The sequence below is a fragment of the Pangasianodon hypophthalmus genome, chromosome 6 (assembly GCF_027358585.1).
Source record: "Pangasianodon hypophthalmus isolate fPanHyp1 chromosome 6, fPanHyp1.pri, whole genome shotgun sequence".
Classification (NCBI taxonomy): domain Eukaryota; kingdom Metazoa; phylum Chordata; class Actinopteri; order Siluriformes; family Pangasiidae; genus Pangasianodon; species Pangasianodon hypophthalmus.
In genome coordinates this window covers 6,590,850-6,609,514 of record NC_069715.1, presented here as the reverse complement: position 1 = coordinate 6,609,514, position 18,665 = coordinate 6,590,850, and the positions used below count along the sequence as shown (strand labels likewise).

Below are 18,665 nucleotides of genomic sequence, written 5' to 3'. Positions count from 1 at the left end.
GCCTCTCAAATTTCATTAATTCTCCCACCCTTTATTTCCACATAACCACTAATATAATTAGAGGCAAGGCTTTCATCATAACCTTCACCAGGAGACCATCTTCGGAAAGGGAAAACTGTTGCCACTCTAATGAACTTTATTAGCACTCCGAATGAATTTTTCATGACACAGGGTCAAGCAGAGAATTTTGGAAGGTTTGGTTGTAAGAAGACAGTATAAGTGTAGTTATATTTAGCACACCTGACCTCTTCTATTAAAGCTAGAAACATCAGTCCATTCCTCTCTATTGTCAAGCTTATTACCCTCACTGGCATTCTGCCACTGAATTAAAATTGGGAGATGGGAAAAGTAAAGAGGCATTTAATTAACTGTGCCGTAAAATGGCAAAAATTAATCAGAACCTGAGGTGCAGGGATTAAATTAGTTAATCAAAGAATGGCTTCTGACCCCAGGATTGAGAAGAAACCACTACTTTCTTTTAAAGAATAAAGAAAACAAAATCATTGCAACAACTTATTGATTTAATAGGTGGTAATATGCTGCAGAATGTGAGGCTGGGGTAGTCTGCAATTACTGCCACACATTTGATATAACCTTAATCCACCATGTGTGTGTTTTGATATATCAAAGTTTTGTTAGCTTAGCAGCAGAATGTAAACCAAAGCCAAATTATTAACTCCACAGACAGCCCTTTGACATCTAATCACCATTCCATTTTTTTCATCTTTTAGATATCAGTTTTAATTTTATCCACATTTATATATGGCAGGTTCGCCTCATTCAGTCTGTTAATTAACATTGAAACTCAGAAAAAAAGTCATCTGTATGTTCACAGATTTAAAAATACAGCACTAAAAGAAGAAAAAATGTCAGCCAAGTCTTGACCTTTATCATCTTTAGAATAAGCGTAGAATAAAATTGGAAGTGAGTGCTCTATATATGCTTAATTATATTGTGACAAACCAGCTTCTCATGATAGGTGTAAATTGTATTAGAACTTCTCCTTTTTCTTGCTTATCTTGGTCATCTTTCCACTTACCCCTTCTGCTTTCACAAAAAAGTAGGTCTGTTATTCTCCTGACAAGCTTCTGGGCTGTTATATGAGAAATGATTAGTTTGTAATTGGGAGCTATTCTGGGCCAAGCAAAGGCTAAGCACTGAGACCCATTCCGTTTCTGTGTCCACACGATGTTAATAGCTTCAGACAGGCCATGGGCCATGAGAGAAGCAGCACCAACTGTGTCATGGAGCATATTTTATCAGCACGTCTATTCACTGACAGCATGCGGCTCACTGCAGGGGCTCAGAGTGCCGTGAGGCTCAGCAAAGGCTTTAGCGTCTCCATCTGACTCACATCGCTCAGCTACTGGAAGTGGCAAACATGATTTAGGCTAAGAAGGAGGGGCTCTAGGCCAGACTAAGTATAGTCCAAGAATAAATTATGTAGTCAGTGGAGATTCTCCTTTCTTTCTTCTGCTTTAGTTCAGTATTAAATTTAACTGGGAGACTGGTGTTATGTGGGTGTTTTTATATTCTGTCTACACAAGGTCATTTTTGAAATGGAATCTAAGAATATATTAATGTGGACAAATTTTGGACAAATTTGACCAAGCAGAGGTAAGGTGGTTGGATTTTGTTTGATTTATTTATTTTTTTTAAAGAAAAGGTGTGGTAACACCAACCTACCTCTAACCCTAACCTTAACATTTGTAACTCATTCATTCATTCATCTTCAGTAACTGTTTTATATTGGCCAGGGTCACAGTGGATCCGGAGCCTTTCTTGGGAACATGTCGCAAGCGTGTGGGAACACACGCTGGATGGGACACCAGTCACCACGTGTTCACACTCATTCACACCTTGGGCCAATTTGGAGTCACCAATCCATTCCATGTTTTTGAATAGTGAGAGGAAGCCAGAGACCCTGAAGGACACCCACACAGACACCAGGAGAACATTTGCTCAGGATTGAACTGGAGAACCTGGTGCTGTGAGGCAGTAATGCCATGCATTGTGCCAAACTAACGGACTTCACCTTTGCAACTATTCAGACTAATTGAGTTGTGTGAATTGTCATGAAGCACAGTGGGTAGTGTCACAGCTCCAGGGTTCCAGGCTCAGGAGCTGAGTTTACTGTGTGGAGTTTTGTTCTCCTCATGTCTGATTGGGCTTTCTCACCTTCCGAAAACATGCCAGTAGATGGACTGTTGACTCTAAATTGCCCCTAGGTGTGAATGAGTGTGTAAATGTGTGTGTGGATGGTGTTCTGCGATGACAGGTCAAGGTCATTCCCATCTTGTGCAGTGTTCTCTGGATAGATTCTGGCTTGACCATTACCCTGAATAGGATCATGGTAAGTGTTTACTGAAGATGAATAAATGAATGAACTGCCACGAATTTGTGAAAGCAAGACCACGTTATATAATGGTGCACGAACTCAAGATAACATTAGGATTTTTGTCTTTGCTGAACAATATTTGGTTGAACTATTTTGCACTTTGTGAAAAGGAGGGAGGCAGAAGTCCTTTATTTTATCCTTTGACACTTCCATCCACGCCCCAGTTCCCTCTGAGTGGGATGGCAAACACCAGCTTTCATTCTGATCTTTATTATTTCTTTCTTTCTTTTAATCAAAAAAAGGAGCTATGAAATAGCGAGGCAGTAATTGCTACTATTAGCAAGCTCACTGTCAATAGTCTGAACATGCTAATTATTAGCATGTAACTACTGCTCTGGTTCAGACCATTATTCCAGAACTTTTCTTCTACTGTGTGAGAAGAAGGAGGAGGGTTTTCGCTTTTAGAAAGTGTGAGCTACAGATTGGTTCTTAAAGCAACTCCCACACAAATTCGACGCTTTTGGCAGGAATTGACGACAAGAGCTAAGATGTATAGCAAAGGCCAGTGAGTTTTTAATAGGAAGAATTTTTAGGAATAGAAAAGTAAAGCAATCTTTCCAGTGCAGTGGGTATTGCGATGCATGCAGGGCTGTCTGGAGGATGTCGTCTCTCAGCAGTATGCCCAGAGCTCTATGGCACTGCTAATTTGTTCCGCTAGGTGAATCTTCTTTGCCCACTCCGCACCCACTGTCTTTTTGTATCTGTTTATCTCGCAAACCTTCCCTTCTTTCTAAGCCATCTCTTTCCAGTGGAACAAGTAGATTCTGCAGAGTCCTTCCAGATGGTACTAAACAATGCAGTAAGTGCGGCCGAGCTTGGTGTACCAGCACAGTAAAACAAGATTGATTTCCTTTGTGGCGCATGACAAGCCATGGTCTGTGCACCAACCTCCAAGAAAAAGGCCTCCAAACAGACTGTCTTGTCTTATTTTTGTTACAATCAATCTGCCCTTGTTATGGAGAGACCACAGACAGGGAGTGCAACAGGGGTCTCTATTGTTTGCAGGGCATCTAGTTGGTGAAATGTTCTACTCCAAACCCAGGAATCGAGACGGCCTTTGACTGATGGTGTTTGTGTGTTCCTTGACCCTTTGCATGCTCAGTTGACAGCCTTGCTTAGTTATGCCCTTTCTTTCATTGGCCTCCCCCTCTGCTCATGTTTCTTTTGCTTTGCTCTTTGTAGACCCTTCTTCGAGATGGCAGGAAGGAGAGTACAGTCAGCACTCTGTACATTTCACCATCCAACATTGAGACAGGACAGACGATCATCTGCCGTGCGTCGAACAAAGCTGTCCCCAATGGCAAGGAGAGCAGCGTCACTATTGACATCCAGCGTGAGTACACACTCACCCTTTCTCTCTCTGTCTCTCTCTCTCTCTCTCTCTCTCTCTCTCTCTCTCTCTCTCTCCCGATGTCTGTCCCAGTTCTTTCTGCTGCAGCTTGAGAGCACAGCCAATAGAGATTATGTTACTCTAATTGGACACATGGCGCATGGAGGCAGGGTGCATCCAAATACACAAGAGACACCTGCTACATCCTGATGCAGAAAACCTCTTCCTCTTTTGCTCTTTCTTTATTTCTGACTTTCTCTTCTCATCTATTTCTGTACCAAGAAACTTCATATTCTTCTAATTTATACCTCTATCAACTCCTAACACTTACACTGGCAAGGTAACAGGAAAGTGCTGTGTGTGCTGCATTGCTAATGAACTACACATGGATTTAATAGGGTTGTAAGCATTCACTTTGCATCCCTGCATCATTAAGATTTATTGTCTGAAACTCAGTTGATTTGCATTTTCACTTAGACTAATACATTCCAGAAAAGAAAGTAGATATTGTGTGTTTGTGTGATGATGTGACATTTGCATCATCAGTAGGCAAACCTTTTTTTTATATAATGAATGGAACTTTGCTTCTTTTTGACTTTGTTCAAATTTCACTCCCATCTTTTATTCTCATTTTATCTCTGTCAACCTCCTCCTTCCAGATTTCCACTTGTGCCAGGCAGAAGGCACCCAGCATGCAAAAAACTAGTGCAATTGTCAAAGATTTTTTTTTTTTTTATCAAGCACTATTCTCCAGAATTATCAGAGCGAACAAAAGCATTGCCATATTTCATCAATCCCACCCTCCTTCAGCACTATTAGCTATGACTAATAAAGCAGAAAATGCTATTTAGAGATCCATTACTGTTGACGGCTCCATTCTTTTTTCACACATTCCATAAGAAAGACTGCAAGAAAACGTGTTGGTGTTTTGCAGTCCTCAATTTTTTGCGCTAAACTTTTTGTTATGCAGTTTGATGAGCAGCTTATGATAAGTTGGGAAATGGCTGTCTGTCGGAGGAAACAAAATGGGGGGGGGGGGTTGTGGTGAGGATTTTTTTTATTAAATCAGAGTAGATGTTAATAATAGCCTTTCTTCACATTCAAACAACAAACAATGACAGAACAATACAGCAGCTGGAATCTGTTTTTGTCCCAGTTATAAACATTTGCTGTTTCCGCTCTCTTGCCATCATCATGCCTTATGGATATATTGAGATTCCAAAGCACTTTGCCGCTGTCCACCTCCCACTCCCACTTCACCATCCCTCTTTTAATTAAGCCACGCGAGAAATCAAACGTAGTGTAATTGAACTTTGATTCAGCCACAGCAGGCCTCCAGTTTGCTAAGACTTGCCGCTTTCTAATTTCATTCAATTCTTGTCTGCTCTCCATGGAAGAATGAGAGAGAGAGAAAGAGAGAGAGAGCGAAAGTGGAGGGATAAAATGTATTCAAATGCTCAGCACAGACCGAAGCTTGTTGAAAGATTTTCAAAGCAGTTAAAACGAATGTCCCTAGGAGAGAGGAAGGTGAGCACGAAAGGGCAGACATGCAAAGAGGATAATGAGGCTTTCAGTATTACATGCAGTCACTTAGCCACTCAGCTTTATACATGACCGAATAACTGGCGGTCTAAGTGGGTTTGCGTACAATGCAAAGCATCAAGCACCAGAGGAACGCGAAGGAATGTGATTCATTGCTGACTTTCTGCTATTATGCACAAACAGGTGTTTGATGAATATGAATGGGGAATGGTTGTAGGAAGGCGAGCACCACTAAAGTCCCATCCTTCAAGCCACAAGGGGGTGCTGGGTGTTTGGTGGTTCATATTGAGAAGGGGTTGCCTTGCAAAAATAGGTATGGGGACAGAGAGAAAGTTCTGGAGGGCAGGACACACACGTGTGTACACCCACACATGCACACAGTGGCAGGTTATTTCCAAATAAATTTAACTGCTCATTTAGGGACAGGAAATTATGCCATTGCACGTATCAGCAAAAGATTTGCAAGCACGATGTTGCCAAGATGATTTCTGCTAGACTGTGGATTTATGAGTTCCTAACCAACTCATCTCTGATGTTTAATATACTGAATTCAAAGACGGAACACTATTCAAGACCTAAAGAAGATGTTTCTGCAGCACCACAGCAACTCCACTGGGAAATTCCAAAGGTTTATAATGTAGGCATGTTCTATTGCATGCTCAATTTATCTTATTTCCTGTTTAGGGCAAGGAGCAGATTTGTAATGATGTAGATCACTGGGCACAGCTGCTGTTTTAGTGCCTGATATTACCTCAGATATTAGATATGGGCAAGATCGATGGATAATTTCAAGTGAATGACAGTTATTCTTTTCAAGAGAAAGAGCAAAGGATAAACAAAGGCCTCAGAAAGGTACACAGAGAGAGCAGGAGACAGGAGGGTAGCCAGGGACCTTGCCCTAGTTTGCAGTGCTTTGTAGCCTGTGTAGGAAGCTCCCCGGAGCATTCAGCATTAGACACTACCTTGGTGCATTATTTCACCCGAATGGCATCCTCTTACACTGCAACCAGAAAGTAGCGAGGTGTTGATAGTGATCTCCTGTCACTCATGTCCTATCTACATTTAGTATTGGAAAAAAACATAAAATGTCAAACAGTTTATTCTCTATAAAAACATATAGAGAGAAACAATGAGAGAGGGTGACATTTGGACCAAGAAAACAGGTCCCAAGCTTCTTGAGCATCTTCTCACATCTTTTCCAATGACCAGTTCTTGATTTTCACTAATTGACCTCTTTGGTCAATGTGATGTAATTGGCAACAAAAGTAATTAAAGGCATTTTTTTGGTTTTACTCTAGCTGGGATAATTTATGTTCAGTTCTCTCTGAGAGAAATCTCTCCCCGTCTGATAGAGCACAGTCCAAACATTACTCACAGACTTTACAGCTTGGCTTGTCAAATTCAATGCATTTTATGGCCTTATTTGCTCTCATTACCATTGAATCCTTGATAATTAGATGCATCCCTGCATTTCTACTTACCATAAGCCCTCATAACAGATTCTGACCCAGGGTTAATCAAATAAGCATCCAAATATGAAATTTACTAGGGAGAGCAAATGATGCATTGAATTGTAAAAGGTTACGTCCCTCCCTCCTGTAGATTGATATCTGAATGCTATGTATGAGTAAATGAGTAACTCCTAGATAAATAATTGCATCATTAATAATTGCTGGAATTTGAAAATACAGATGCACCAGAAAGATGGAGAAACATTTGCAGTTTGTCACAAGAGTGATTTTGTGACATGATGGAACTCAGCAACTTTTAGGAACGTGATCATGTTAGTCAAGACCAGTCATATATCAATATGTCATACAGCACCCAAACTGTAATAAAATTACATTAAAAAGTTGCATCTACCAATAGCAGCACACCTGAACAAATGTAACTAAGCATAAAATTGGATCATCAGTTATTAGCCTTTTTTGAGCTTGTTGTTTGTGCAACATTGACCCTCCTACATTCCAGCATGATAAATCTCTGTGTCTGTGGGACTTGTTTGAGGAACATGATGGAATACTGGGACACTTTGACTGGCTTGCAAAATCATCAGACCACAACTTGTGGGAATATCCAGAATAGCAGGTGAAGCACCATAATAGGCACCACAAAGACTTGCTGAATTGTGCGCTAAGTTAATGGTGTAGTAGGCTAAACTGAGAGGAGCAGGTAGCATTGCCACCTCACAGCTCCAGGGTCCCTTGTCTGATCTTGAGCTTGGGTTACTGTCTCTGTGAAGTTTCATATGTTCTCCACTTGGTTAGGAGGGATTACTATGAGTTTCCAGGTTGGTAGGTGGATTACCTCCTATAAATTGTCCCTAGATGTGAATGGGTGTGTCAGTGTGTGTATCCATGGCACCATGTAATTGACTGGTGGCCCATCTAAAGTGTATTCCCACCAAGTGCCCAGTGTTCCCTGATAGATTCTGGATCCTCCTCGACCCTAACCAGGATAAAGCGTTTACTGAGGATGAATGAATGAATATCTCAAAACACTGAAGACATCCTTATCTGATAGGTTTGGGGCTCTTATTAAAATGAGTGAAGCCATTACCCAATGTTAGGAAGAAAATGGCATGTACAGTTATTTTTTTGTCTAGGGAATCTTATTGGTGTAACATAGTGGTGCTCGTACAGGAATAAAGAAACTCCATACTGTACCTTTTTCTTGTATTCTTTAGACATGAAGGGGTCTAGCCTCATATTTTGCAGTCTCCGTCAGCATCTTGCATTGAAACCCAGGTTTACCCCTGTGCAGCCCTCCTGGGGAACAGCTAGCCACTGTGACCCAGTGAGAAGGGAGATTGAGCTTTAAGAGAAAGGACGAAGCTGTTCATGCTGCCTCATCCTCCCTGCAAGAAGTTGGCCGATTGTTCCAATATGCCATCTGCTCTCTGCTTTGAACTTCCGATCAAAAAGCTGTCAGCACACCACTGTCGTCGTCTTCTCATTTTTTATTTATTTATTTTTTCCCTCTCTTGCTGCTCTTCTGCTCCCCTGTTGTTGTCGAATCTGTCATGATGGTGGCTGTGTTTCAGACCCCTGTGTGCACTCTCCAGATGAAGGCAAGGAATTAGCACCGCTGCATATTGATGGCCTGTCGCTCACATGAGGCTCAAACCAGAGAGCAAACTCATGCATTTATACATCAAAGTGACAAACCGATTTTATTAAGCCACTGTCCGTCAACGAAGACTGGGTCGAGGGAGCTGTCTCAAGCCACAGCCAAACTGCCTGTAGAGGCTCTCACATGGTGTCTACATGACCCTTGTAACCCAGTTACTCTTCTCTCTTTCTCTTGGTTCCATATGTCTGAGGAAAGCAAGAGCTTGCTTGTCATGATGTTTAAGAACACGAGCCAGCATTTTGTCACAAGTGATGTCTTCTTGCAGGAACCACATGCATTAACATTGAAATGTTCACCCTGTCTCATGAGAAGACAGTAAAAAGGACAGACTCTGATGGCGCTCCTAATTTTTGACCTAATCTCGGAGTTGCAAAGTTAAAAATAAAAAAAAACTTTCAACAAATGGTGGTTTGTCAGAATCCCTATAAATTTGCAATGGTGACAATTTCCATTTTGGTTTGGACACCAAAAGCTGTTGAAGGTTAGACTGTCCTGGTGCAGGTGAAGCCTTACCGCCCACTTGGCTTCTTCTCTGGTTGACTTGCAGCTATATCTGTTCAATTTGGCCAATTAGGAAATACTAACGTTACACAGGTAGCCGTATGGTGACCATGAGGCCCGCTGTGTGATCAGCTTGGCTGCCTGGTGGAGCAGGATGTCTCATGGGTTTAGAAATTTGCATTCCATCTTGCGCTGGCAGGGAAGGACCTGGCACAGGTGTCTGTGTATCTGTGTGTGTGTGTGTGTGTGTGTGTGTGTGTGTGTGTGGTGAGCCATAGTTCCTGCACAGACAGAGGCAGAAGAGGTTCAGGATGCCACCTGGAACACATTCCAACTGGGACTGCAGCAGCTGAGCTCACACTGTCCAGCTGTGTGCCTTCAGGGTACATAAACTACAAGAACACACGCACACACAAACGCTCAGCTGGGACTCAGCAGTTTGGGCCTAGTGTGATTCCATTCTTCATGCCAGTCTCTGTGCCCCACCATTGCTCTAGAACATGCCCAATAGAGATTATATTGCTGTAACTTGACTCACAGCATATAGAGACAGGAATACATCCAAATACACACAATACAGTGGCACCAACCTGATCCAGGTTACTCTATCTTTTTTCTCTGCCTCTGTGTATTCCTCCAAACTTTATCCCCTCATCCATCATTGTCACGTGACGCTGAAATTCTGAAGTGATACCACTCAACACATGCACTCTGTTCACAAGTGTCTATAACTGCATAACGATCCTTTCCTTTTTTGATTTGGATTCTTCCTTTTTTTGGATTCTTTCTGTTTTCTGGTCCAGTGGTCACAGAGAAACATGACTCTCGCTCTCACAGAATGTGGCATTTGGCACTTGTCTCTTGAACAGATATGAAGAACAAGGGAAAAGAAATGAGGTTGAAATTGCTTTTTGAACTGAAAATCTCTAGGCTGAATAAGAGTGAACCAAGCTCAGGCTCCAGTGCCAATTGTTCCAATATTTTCACCATTGGTAGCAGGGTAAAAATCATTAAAAGGATGAGTTACATGGATATATGGACTAGAAAAACCTAAAAGTACAGCATATTTATGACTTTTTACACTTTTAGGACAAAAAAGGTTCCATCTAATCATAAAGTTTCCATCTGTAAAGGCTCTTATTCACAATATACCCACAGTAAACATCCTTTTAACAATCTTTGTACTGTTTGTCTTTATATTATATAGTTGTAGAAAAATAATGACTTATAATCCCTGTATCTGGTGTCATCCAGAAGAGGATGGGTTCCCTTTTGAGTTTGTTTCCTTTGTTTTTCCATACCACAGTTACAACTGGCTTGCTCATTAGGGATCTAAATATACAGTACATCCGGATTTCTGTAAAGCTGCTTTGTGGCAATGTCTATTATTAAAAGTGCTATTCAAAACAAATTTTATTGAATCTAGTTCTCTGGATTACTCCAATGGCACAAGTTTTAAAGGTTCTATATCAATTCGAACCACATATGGTTTTCAGTAAGAATTTCAAAATAAAAACCCTCTGAGGAATCTAAGAACCCTTATGTTGTCAAAACTTTACTTCATATACAAATGTTTGTAATATTTAGACATTAACTTCAGACAATTTCCAAGTAACTACCTACATAACTGGAACTTTCTGAGGATAATTACAAATAATAAGTTTTTCAAAGAAATGTAGAGTACTTGTTTTGCGTCTTTTAAATGTTGTTTTTGGATTTGGGCTTTGATCCATCTTAACAACCAGAACAGCTCTGTAGAGAGTGTATGAAGAAATGAAAGAAAATGAGAAATGGTGCATGAGAACCAAAGTCAACATTTACTTAATGAGCGTAACTGATGGGCTTGTTATTTTTAAGCCTAGTTTTATATCATGATGATTGTAGTGTTTGCTTCTTACTTTAATACTCTACACATTAAGAGGAAATCAGACTATAATTAATCCTAATATGTGTAGCTACACATTAAATATTCATCATGTGCTTACTGTCCCTTTACTATTTTTTTAAAGCCTGAATTTAATTTCACCAGCTAGTCCAGAGAATAAACAACTATGCAAGATACATTTGTATTCCAGAGTAATTTTACTAATAGTTACAGTGACATTTCATAAAAACGACCAGGTTTACTAAGTGAAGGCTATATTGTAGCTATTTTAACCACCATTTATGCTGGTGAAGGCGGCCAGCACAGTATAATCTCCCGTCCTCAAATGTATTCAGGACAGCAGGCAGGTCTTTCATATTTTGCCATGACATTTTAGCATTTCTGAGTTGCACACAACATGATTGTTAACGACTCTACGTGCTTTCTGTTTGGCTTGTGGGATTATGAGAGTTGCTGTTATCTGTCACCCCAAGTACATTTGTGAACAATGTGAAACACAGAAGATTGCATGTTTATTCATTACAATTTCATTACATTCATCTCAATCATTTAGGAACTGTACAGTATTAAGGATGATTGTCATGAACAGGATCCTAGTCATCGTAATCATGTTAACGAGATTCTAGACAAAAATAGCAAATTTAACACTGTGGGTTCTGCACACATTTACCGCCAGCTTATAAATTAGCACTTGATACAGCATATCCTATTTTGGATATGGCACAAAGAATTAGAAGTATCTTAATATTTTATACCTCCAGCAGCAGAAAGCATGATTTTTTGGCAGGAATGAAAAAGCAGAAGTGACTGAATTTGTCACAAAAAAAATCATTCTTTAATCTTTTAATTTTGTGTGGTAATGTAGGAAAATGAATGTACAAATTAATTTGACAATTTAGCAGAACCGTAGACATGTTTTAAAAGTTAAGGAATTGTGCCCAGTTTTTTGTTTTTTTTTTAATTTGCACTACTCTCTATAGAAAAAATTTCAAAGCTGCCCAAGCTGTCATAGCAGTTTAAATAGCTGTAGGTGGAGTTCTTAATTTTATTGTAATAACCAAAACGCCATTTAAAATTCAGTCAATGAGATGTTTTTTCTCTGATTAAGAGCTGGTTCCTATGATCTCCTTCATATGCAACCAATACAAAAAAAAGGGTTTCTCCAGGGACAATTCATACAACTAATGAATTAATTCATAATGTCATATATATATACATTTGATATTGCCCTCAAAAACCATTCCACAAATTTTTGAGTTTGTCAGCATGATATATTTTGCGTATAACAATCTGTCAGAGACTGGTGCTGGATTTAATCCTGCTTTTTTCCTTGAGCCAATATCTCTCAAGAAAAATGTGCTTAACCCCAAAGTCAGACAACTAAGGCACCCCTCTGTGTTCAGTAAATCACCACCTCATTTGCGTAATTGTCCCAATAATGTCTGAATAGTTACATCTGCAGTTACAATACAAAATACACTATTTCGTTATTAACTCATCGCTACACACATGCAATTCAACTCTGAATATGGCCCAAAGTCAGTCATTACTATCAGTTTTAATAAATGGAAATACACTATTAATTATGATCTATTTACAATCAATTTACAATTAATTACATCTCCACCTAGAATTTTTGCTACCTGCGAATAAAATTTTTCCTCTTCCAACTTATTAAAGGTGCTGAACGTGTCTAGTTGATAATTGTAAAAGGTTTTAAGACTAAAATATTGCTTGCAATGGCACAAAAAGTAAGTAAGGGTACTATGGCCCTAAGTGGTGTAGAATCTCAATCTTACAAAAGAAGAAGATTGTTAGTGTTTTGTGCCTGAATATGTTGTTGTTCTCCTTGCAGACTTACCACTGGTAAACCTCTCTGTTGAACCCCAGCCAGTGTTGGAAGGAAACCTGGTGAAGTTCCACTGCTCTGCTAAAGCCAATCCACCAGTCACGCAGTACAGGTAAAACACTTGTGCATAACACAATGTACAGTATATATCCAAATTACATTTAATCATATTTTCTAATATTAATCTTATAATCGAATTGGAAAGAAGTCTCAGTTTTCTTATAGTGTTCTGAGACTCTTATGGAGTTCTGTAAAGGTTCGTTAAATAGGAAATATCATATAGGTGTCTATGAAGCAAGTTTATACATTTATGAAAGCACATCTTTTGCAAACATGTGACTTGAAATTTGTCTTGGCAAGATCAGGAGCAGATGGACATACTGACATTTCTCTCTAACCAGATGGAACTAAGAGCAAGCTATTTTTTTCTTTTTTTTCCTTTTTTTTATACTCACCACGCATGGGGTTGTATTTCAGCGTATGCTTTCAGGCAGAGGTTTTAAAACTAAGGTAAGTAAGGTATGAATAGCGTAAAATCCCAAGTGCCAGGAACCACTTAGCATCAAGTCTTTAGAATTGTTAGGAAAATGGAAAGGATCTTTTGAGTGCACACAGGTGGCCGAACTGAGAAGCAAATGGAGTTTGACTTTTTTTTTTAATAATACACCATGAAGCCCTGGACTACTTGGTTCGCTTATTGATTCAGACCAGAAGAGAGATGTGCATCTGTAGATTCAGAGGGCATTTTTCATTTTGTCTCACTGCTAAATGTAGCGGAGACCATGACTTCATTTTTTAAGTGAAAGAAGTAAAAAAGAGAATTTAACAACCTAAGGAAAACAGTTTGTTGGTTGTCATACACTTCATTGAGTCAATAAGAGAATGGAATGTAACAAAATCAATGGCATTTAAGGTAGAAATATTCAAGCATTAAAAGAAAAAGTAATATAGCCATTCCAATGTTATTCTGTTTTTATCAGGATAATCCATTATAGAGAGTCCCTTGATACCAGTTCAGACTTGTGAGAAGTTTTTAGTTTTGACTCTTGTCACATTGAGTGCTCTAGTTTATTAACTCTTGGTGTTCTTGGGATTTTTGGTGTTCCTCCAAATGTATATATCACCAGGCTTCATCTATAAGAGATTAAAAAAAAGTTGTATTGACTCAAAGTAAGAGAACAAGAGTGCTTGGGAGACGGGGTTACTCATTGAGAGAGATACTTAGTCAAAGAGGGGCTAAAGGGAAACTTCAAAGCACAGAGAAGTATGAACTACATCAGGCAGAGAAGAAACAGACCAAGTGATGTCTTCTGCAAATTCAGCTTTTTGTGCATGTCAGGTAAGAGAATTCTTAAAGAAACAGCCTCTTTATAACCCCCCAAAAGTCCCTGGACACTTTACTGATTCCTCCTCAGTCTCTATTTCTGTCAGACTCTCTACTTTCTTGCTCTCAATTAAGGCAGCTTCATAGGCATGACTTTATACATCTGTGCTACACTACCTGCAATATTAATACTTGATTTACTCAACATTTTCAGGAAGTATGTCCTCTCATTTTGGAATTTTTAATACCTGACCCTTGTCAAGTTTGGCCTTTGATTTATCTAGTCTGATTTCACTTTAGTGATTTTAACAACACTGTTGATTGGCACTTGCCTTGATGAATTTCAGAGTAGGAAAGCAGTGAGGTATGAAACCAGAACTTGAATTAATAATAGAGGTTCATTGGGGACCGGTGAACCAAGTTGTTTGAACTTCACGGAGATCAATGTGTTGGAAGGGTTCTGGGATGCATTGTTATGTGCGAGATGGTAAACAGAGAAACTGCTAGCTTGGCATAGGAGAAGGAAACATGCACTGTGCATTGTTGTGCATGTGTTCCAACCTGAAGAATATGGACAAGATGTCTATCTTATAGACAAGATCCATCTTTCAAGACCCCGTGATGCTGTTCAATCCTTCCACCAAACGAAGAAACAAAATTCCCTGAAATACTTATGCTGTGGTTGTTGTTTGTGTGTTTGCACTGCTTTGTCATGTTTTTTGTTCTGTTATGCATCTCCATACTAATGTCTCAGAGGTGCTCAAGATGATGCTTTCATTCCCAGTTCAATATGCCTGCCGAGGGTTTTATGTGCACACACAGAAGATGCTGCTTGTTTTTCGGTGACTGCAGATCCCCGGTGACTCTGCCTATGCTACTGAAATAGGCATACACACTGAGCAAATTGCTTAGAACAGGATCTAAGAGCCAGGGGTGTGTGTGTGTGTTAAAGAGTTCTGGCAATGTGTCTGTGCTCTGATGTTGTAATAAAATGACCCCCCATTAAACGTGTGGGTTTTCCGAGCCAGAAATAACACATCCTGAATATGTTGGAACACGGACACAGAGATATAAAGTCATGGAGAGACAGAGGTTGGGGTAGAAGAGAGAAATTTAGGAACAACATCACCATCATGTGCATGTTCTACTCAGCAGAATATTGAAATGTCAGCCACACAGCTGTAAAAATGTGAAAACATATCAGCTCAATCAACAAACCCACCTTTGTCGTTACGGCTCCCTGATAGATATTGTGTGACTGCCAATCAAAAAGATGCCTTTCTATAGACAAATCTCTCATCTCCAGACTCAATGATATTGAAATGTCTCTGCACCTGAGCAAATCCCCAAGTGAAGCGAATAGCCTGTCAAGTCTGATCTCCAACAGCAAGCTCAAACACACCCAAACACTCTTCTTTTAAAAATGCCTGATAATCAGGATGATTTGGGTTTGTTCCAGTTGGAGAGCAGAAGAGCTCAAAGGTTTTACATCACTAAAATAATACTAGGATTTTGTTAAAGTGTTAATAAATATTCATCCCTGGGATTACACTAAGGGTGGCATGGAACAGGGGATAGAATTCCTGGCTCACAGCTCCGGGAGCCTTTGTTCGATCCTGAACTTTGGTGTTCGTGCTGGCACTCCGGTTTCTTCTCATCTAACAAAAAACATGCCAGTATGTGAACTGACTATGGGAAATTACCCCTGGGTCTAAATGTCTGTGTGCATGGTGCCCTGCAATAGACTAGCATCCCATCCAGGATGTATTCCCACCTTGCTCCTAGTGTTTCTGGGAAAGGCTTGGTATCCACTGCAGCCTTGACCAGGATAAAGCAGTTACTAAAAGTGAGTGAAAATGTCTCCCAAAAATGTATGGTCCAACTTTTGATTCTTGTCCTTTATGTCCATAATTTATGGCTTGATCAGAACCCATATTCCATGCCAGTCTCTTTCATGCATTCTTTCTCAACCCAGGTTCTATGTCTGGGAACTTTTTTATACATATTTCCAGTTGAAATATTGTGAAAATGATGACACAGATGCAATCATGAGGCATGACTTTGAGGCATTATTAACAGGTATACAGGTACCTAAAACCTGTAGACAAATGAACACCCATTTAGAAAAATCAGTCTCACAAAATAGTCAGGAGATGAGCCAGGAGTGCAGACTCGGGAGCTAGAAACATTAAGAACGTAGCTAATTAATGTCGAATAACCATAATTTATGGAGAATGAAGGACACCAATCCAATGATCACACCTACTCTCTAAGAAAACAGAGATCTGTAAAGGTTCTTTTAATAGTTAATGGTTCTTGTGTACCTAAATGGATTGTATGAAAGGAAACCTCTGTTTTCTGCTGCTGTACAACCTTTACTGGGGCTCCCAAAAGGAAAAACTGAACAAAATCAATGGCATTTAAGCTCCTCATTTCTAATACTTGGGTACACCAGTCTCACTGATTGGGAGTGATTCAGCTAGAGATTCAGCTTGGAGAAGTATATTTTGATGTTTTACCTGCTGTTCCAAAATAAAATCCTACAGTTGTCATCCTGGAACATGGGAATGTCAATGTTTGGACATGAATCAAATAGCAGTGTCAGTGTTTGGACATGAATTAAGTTTCATTCATCCAGGTGCACAACTCATTGACACTGTACAATAACTCGCTGCGATTGGTGGATGTTATTGTTCTTTTCTCTGAGCTTTTATCAGTTGAACTTTTGACTGATTTCATATTTTAACTTTCATGATCAGCCTAATAAAAATAAACAGTGTGCTTAATGAACACAGATGAGCTTAATACCTTATAGATTGCTGTAAAAAAAAAAAAAAAAAAAAAAAAACTGTAACACTGCATTTGATACACTTTCTGCAGATACTGCTTGTCATCATCACATGATCCTTTTGTGAGCCGTTCTCTTGTGGAAATGGGTTTTGAAGATTGAGCTAAAGATTGGACGGCATGCCGTACACATTGGCAAACACGCTGCACATCTGGCAGTGCAGCTGTAAACCCCTGCACCATGACCATGGTTTCACTTTTAAGCTAATAACACAAGACAGGGAAGCAACTTGAAAGAGTTCATCTCTGATGCTTGATAAGCATCCTCAGAACCTACTGGCTAAACAAGGCTATTTAGAGCCACATGAAATTATAGCACTGCTTATCTATTGATCTGATTACAAAGAAGGTTGTGGAATGTTGGTTCGGGAAGGGTGGGTGTCTCTCTCTGGTAGGCACATAGCAGGTGACTGCTGGTCTAATTACTCATAAAGAGAAAGTTTCAGGCTGCAGCACAGCCTCTTTTCCAGGAGCAATTATGTCTGGGGCTGAGGCGACGCAAGCTCCCATCTGCCCTGGTTTGAATATTTTTGGAAACACAGGTGTTCCTAGGCGCATTGAGCTGACAGAGTTCTCAGCCACCCTCACACAAGCTATAGTGCTAGTGCAAGCAATTGTGATTTAAATTATTCTTATTACGCTCAGAGTTGTGGAGTTAGTTAATGTAAGCAATGCTAATTTGTGATTTTTGCAACTTCAATTTGAGTAACATATCTATTTTTATATTTATTTATTTCCAAAGAGTAATTTTGTGCCATCTTTTCTCTGCTATGAGGTAACCAGGACAGAATGTACCAATTTTCTGAGATTTATTTAAGTTCCATGCAGAGATGCTCAATCTTTTATTACCTATGCCTTGTACAAATGAATCTCACCTCAGCTGCCAACAGCCCTGGTGACATTCTAGGAATCGTTACAGAAGCAGGATGGGAGACGAGGCATGATGCCACAGGAGGCTGCCTTCCAACACAAATGAAGCGCTTCTCATTTAGAGATACATCGATTCATTAATGCCTGCCCCCTTTGTGCCGTGGAAGGTTGGTGCCATTTACTAACATTAGTAGGGGTCTGCGTATTTGTCACTTTGAGATTTGTTTTCCCCAGCGGTGTAATGGGGGTGTATGCTGTCAGTGTGCTACCAAGGCACTGAAAACATGCTGAGGCCAACAGGGATCAGTCACTTCAATGATTCCCATATCACACATTGTCTCAGACACTCTAAAACCACTAGCGTATAAGGGGAGGCACTTGTCATTGTGTTTCAGCAACCAGGCTATATTAGACAGCCAGACATTCTGCTTTGTTTTTTTCTCTGCAAGGGTGGCATTTGGATCAGGATGGTGCTTCTCCTGCCACTGCCGTAGCAACATGCAAAATGGTGTTGTGATTTTCATGGCAGGGTGGATAGCTCACAATGAGTGCTCATTCAATTTCATTCAACTGAGAGGTCGAGTGAAGCTGTTGGACCTGTTTTGTTTTTAATTTTTTCAGCTCAGAAGCTGTGATTTTGTCTTCAGCTTCACATTAGCTCTATTTGTTGTTATAATATAATATAACATAATGCTCAGATTATGAACAAACCCATTGTATCTATACTGATCACTTCCTACAGGTGGGCTAAAGGAGGTCATGTGATCAAAGAAGTATCTGGAGACACCTATGAAGTCGTAGTGGACCACTCCTTCTTCACAGACGCCGTTTCTTGTGAGGTCACCAACCCTCTGGGGAGTACAAATATCAGCCGCAACGTGGACGTCTACTGTGAGTTTCCTGCCTGTCTTTGCATTTTCAATTACCGCCTTTCCATTTCTGCATTGCAATTAAACTGAAGCATATCTTATCTGTTTTTTTTTTTTT

The 18,665-nt window shown here is 39.9% G+C and overlaps 1 protein-coding gene across 7 annotated transcripts in view; it reads left to right on the top strand.

The window, feature by feature from the left end:
- The window catches only part of kirrel3b (kirre like nephrin family adhesion molecule 3b), a 200,831-nt gene that overhangs the window by 155,014 nt on the left and 27,152 nt on the right, over positions 1 to 18,665 (top strand). For all 7 annotated transcript variants that reach the window (XM_053235210.1, XM_053235207.1, XM_026927410.3 and 4 more), the window contains exons 5-7: positions 3,581 to 3,731; positions 12,644 to 12,749; positions 18,421 to 18,569. In XM_053235210.1, the coding sequence (XP_053091185.1) occupies positions 3,581 to 3,731; positions 12,644 to 12,749; positions 18,421 to 18,569 (406 nt within the window). The remainder of the gene's footprint in view (positions 1 to 3,580; positions 3,732 to 12,643; positions 12,750 to 18,420; positions 18,570 to 18,665) is intronic.